Consider the following 3,057-nt stretch of genomic DNA (forward strand, 5'->3'; position numbering starts at 1 on the left):
CGTTCAATAGCGAAATTCTATAACTTGTTATGCAATCGTTATATGCTCATAATGATTATATAATGAGTTAAAAAATTCCACTGCAAGGTCTTTATTCTGTAACTTGTTATGCAGTTGTTGTGAGTTCCTAGAAATTTTTTAACAAACATTAAGCAACAGTTACACAGTTACATAATTGTTAATTGTTAAATTGTTAATTTTCTACTTAACAATACAACTGTAATATAATATATATGTTATATTATTGAATAAGAAATTACAACTACAATAACAATTATACACTTGCTACTTAGCGTTTGCTGGATGTTCGTTTTACTTCTGTTTTTTTTTCCCTTATTTAATTTAAACGCTTTAACTTTTATTTTCGCTAGGCTAAAAGATGATTCAAAATAAGGAAGAGGTCTTGGATAAGTTATATTGGAAAAAATATACAGTTTTAATTGATAAATCTTATATATTTAACTGATTTATAAGATTTCGTTTTGTTATAGGTACTTTTGCAAATTGTATCAAATCATGTGAACACGATGCCATTAAGTTGATGGTCACAATTCATGATAAATTCCAGTCATATCACGACATAGTAAAATATGGCGGACGATCAGGTATTTATTATCGGTTAATATGATGAAGAATATGCGATATTATATAGGATGTTTCTTGTAACTTGATCGTTTAAAATATATCTCCGTTGTTTTTGATGATACGAGATAATACTACAAGAGATCTTGTTCGATTCGAAGGGACATATATTATGATAAGCAAAAAAATTTATAGATAGAGATCAACAAGAATTTATATAAGTTATTTTAATTATTATATTAGAATGCGAAGTTTATACGGGATAAAAGCTCATATAACATACAAAAAAACATAAAAGAAAGATATAAATAATAAGTGAAGTAATCGACCAAATAGAGAACGTAAGCAGGATAGCAAATCCAAAATATTGTTTATCGCTTATATCTTAGTGTTCTGTTTTTGTCGCAGCCTTAAATTTCTCTAAATCTTCCAAATACAAATTGTTTTTATTGATTTGGTATATAATTATAATGCTGCACATTATTTCTGTGATTAATTATTAAATAATATATTATTAAATAATATATTTGTGATGTACACTCTCTAAATTATTTAAAGTAATTTACTCTCATTCTAAAAGAGTAAAAATTAAGTCATTTAAAAAAAAATAACTCAATTTTCAATCTTCAAGAGTAAGATTTCATTGTTTAATATGACATTCACTCTAAAGATTTTAGAGAGCATTATAATTATATATATAATTTCGTAATATATATAATGAGATTTCCATAATCTTTTTTTCAGTTCATTTGTACACTAAGGCTTGGACGTTGGTTACTGATATATGGGCCTATTTTGATCAAGAACATGAACTTTGGATTAAAATAGAAGGAATAAAGTATTCTACGATATTTGCTGATTATCGTGTTATTCAGGTTTTCAATCATTTCAATGTTCTTGTTTACAGTAAAAAATTTTTGGACGAACTCGAAAAAGAGGGTAAAGCATTTATCGCTTTTTATCAATAACTTATCCTCCGTTTTTCATTGAAAATTTTTTATGTTATTCCATTCTCTGAATATTTTATTTAACATATAAAAATTATATCCTTTAAACGAATTTAATGCCTAAAAAATATCATATGTATGCATATATGTACATACATATATTGCGATAATTTGAGTTACATTACAGAATACAAGTAATTGTTTATCGTGAAATATATTGTCTTTCTTATCTGCTTCTATCGCTTTTTTTGTTTATATAAAAAGGGAAATTTATTCAGATTATTAATTTTATTATTTCACTCAATGTGTAATTTATTTTTGTTTTAATATTTTTAATGTTATATTATCATATTCTTTCTATTTATTATATTATATTATAAGTAAATATTGGAAACGAACCCACCTCTAATGACATATATTATCAAGATTCTGCGTAATCCTCGGAAGATTTTAGCCCGCGCTCGCCATTCGTTCAAGTTATCAAGTTAACAAATAAATAAAGTTGGCAATATAAATGTATATTTAATTGTATATTTTAAATCATAATTATCACAAATAACAATATCCCCACCCCTCTCCCTCCCCTCCGCTACGGTGTGTGACTTTTTATCGTCGCGCGACTTATGTCCACCTCACAATCAGATAAGGGTTAAGTTGGGTTAGATTAGGATTAAATCGAAGAGAGATGCAGGGAAAGAGGCGGAGCCCCTCAATATATGACAAAGTCGAAGTCATTGGAGGTCGTTTTCAATATTTATCTATTATCTTTCTCTTACTGTATTAATTATGATAGTTTATAGAAACGTTTACATGTAGAGATACTTTTTGTTAAGGGATACACTTTTTTCGCCAATTTTAATTTCTATTTGGAGGATTTATTGTATGTATTATATATAAATAGTAAAATACGTTTTCTTATAGAATTCATTATACATGGGTCTAAAGAAGAAGTAGAGATTTGCTGTTGTTCACTTATGATAGTAAGATATCTGCATCAAATGTTGATGGAAACGTTGAAGCAAAATACATTCGTAAAACGAATACCCGAATTAGAGTTGCCAGATTTCGATTGTATGTGCCTGGTTGACAACTTTTTGTGGGACTATCTACAATTACATAATGAGCAATTGAAGAAGAATATATTATGCAAGGTCTATACTGAGAGCTATTAGAATAATTTATATTGTCACAAATTATACTTTAGATAATACGTTTTCTCATGTTTTATTCATAAAACATATTTTCAAAATAATGGAAAGAAAACCCAACTATCGATTTTAATTTTATATTTCTCGATTAAAATTGAAAATTTTCCTTAAAAGAAAAGATTCTTTTAGCATGATCTTTTAGCATTTCTGATATAAATAAAAGTATTTATAATGTTTAAATAAATATTTGTAATATACATAATATAAGTAAATGTTCAATTATATACACAATTGCAATCATTTATTTGTGTAATATATTATTATTATTATATATATTGCAATAATATTCCAGACAATAAAAAAGTCAAAATCGAAACATA

General features: G+C 26.2%; 1 protein-coding gene across 1 annotated transcript in view; it reads left to right on the forward strand.

Moving 5' to 3' along the window:
- LOC108686495 (UPF0553 protein C9orf64-like) overlaps positions 1 to 2,701 on the forward strand; it is an 8,773-nt gene extending 6,072 nt beyond the window's left edge. Inside the window, exons 4-6 of the mRNA XM_018191834.1 lie at positions 492 to 605; positions 1,327 to 1,521; positions 2,451 to 2,701. Coding sequence (XP_018047323.1) covers positions 492 to 605; positions 1,327 to 1,521; positions 2,451 to 2,701 — 560 coding nt within the window. The remainder of the gene's footprint in view (positions 1 to 491; positions 606 to 1,326; positions 1,522 to 2,450) is intronic.
- The last annotated feature ends 356 nt before the right edge of the window (positions 2,702 to 3,057 follow it).

The sequence above is a fragment of the Atta colombica genome, unplaced genomic scaffold, assembly GCF_001594045.1.
Source record: "Atta colombica isolate Treedump-2 unplaced genomic scaffold, Acol1.0 scaffold187, whole genome shotgun sequence".
Taxonomy (NCBI): Eukaryota; Metazoa; Arthropoda; class Insecta; order Hymenoptera; family Formicidae; genus Atta; species Atta colombica.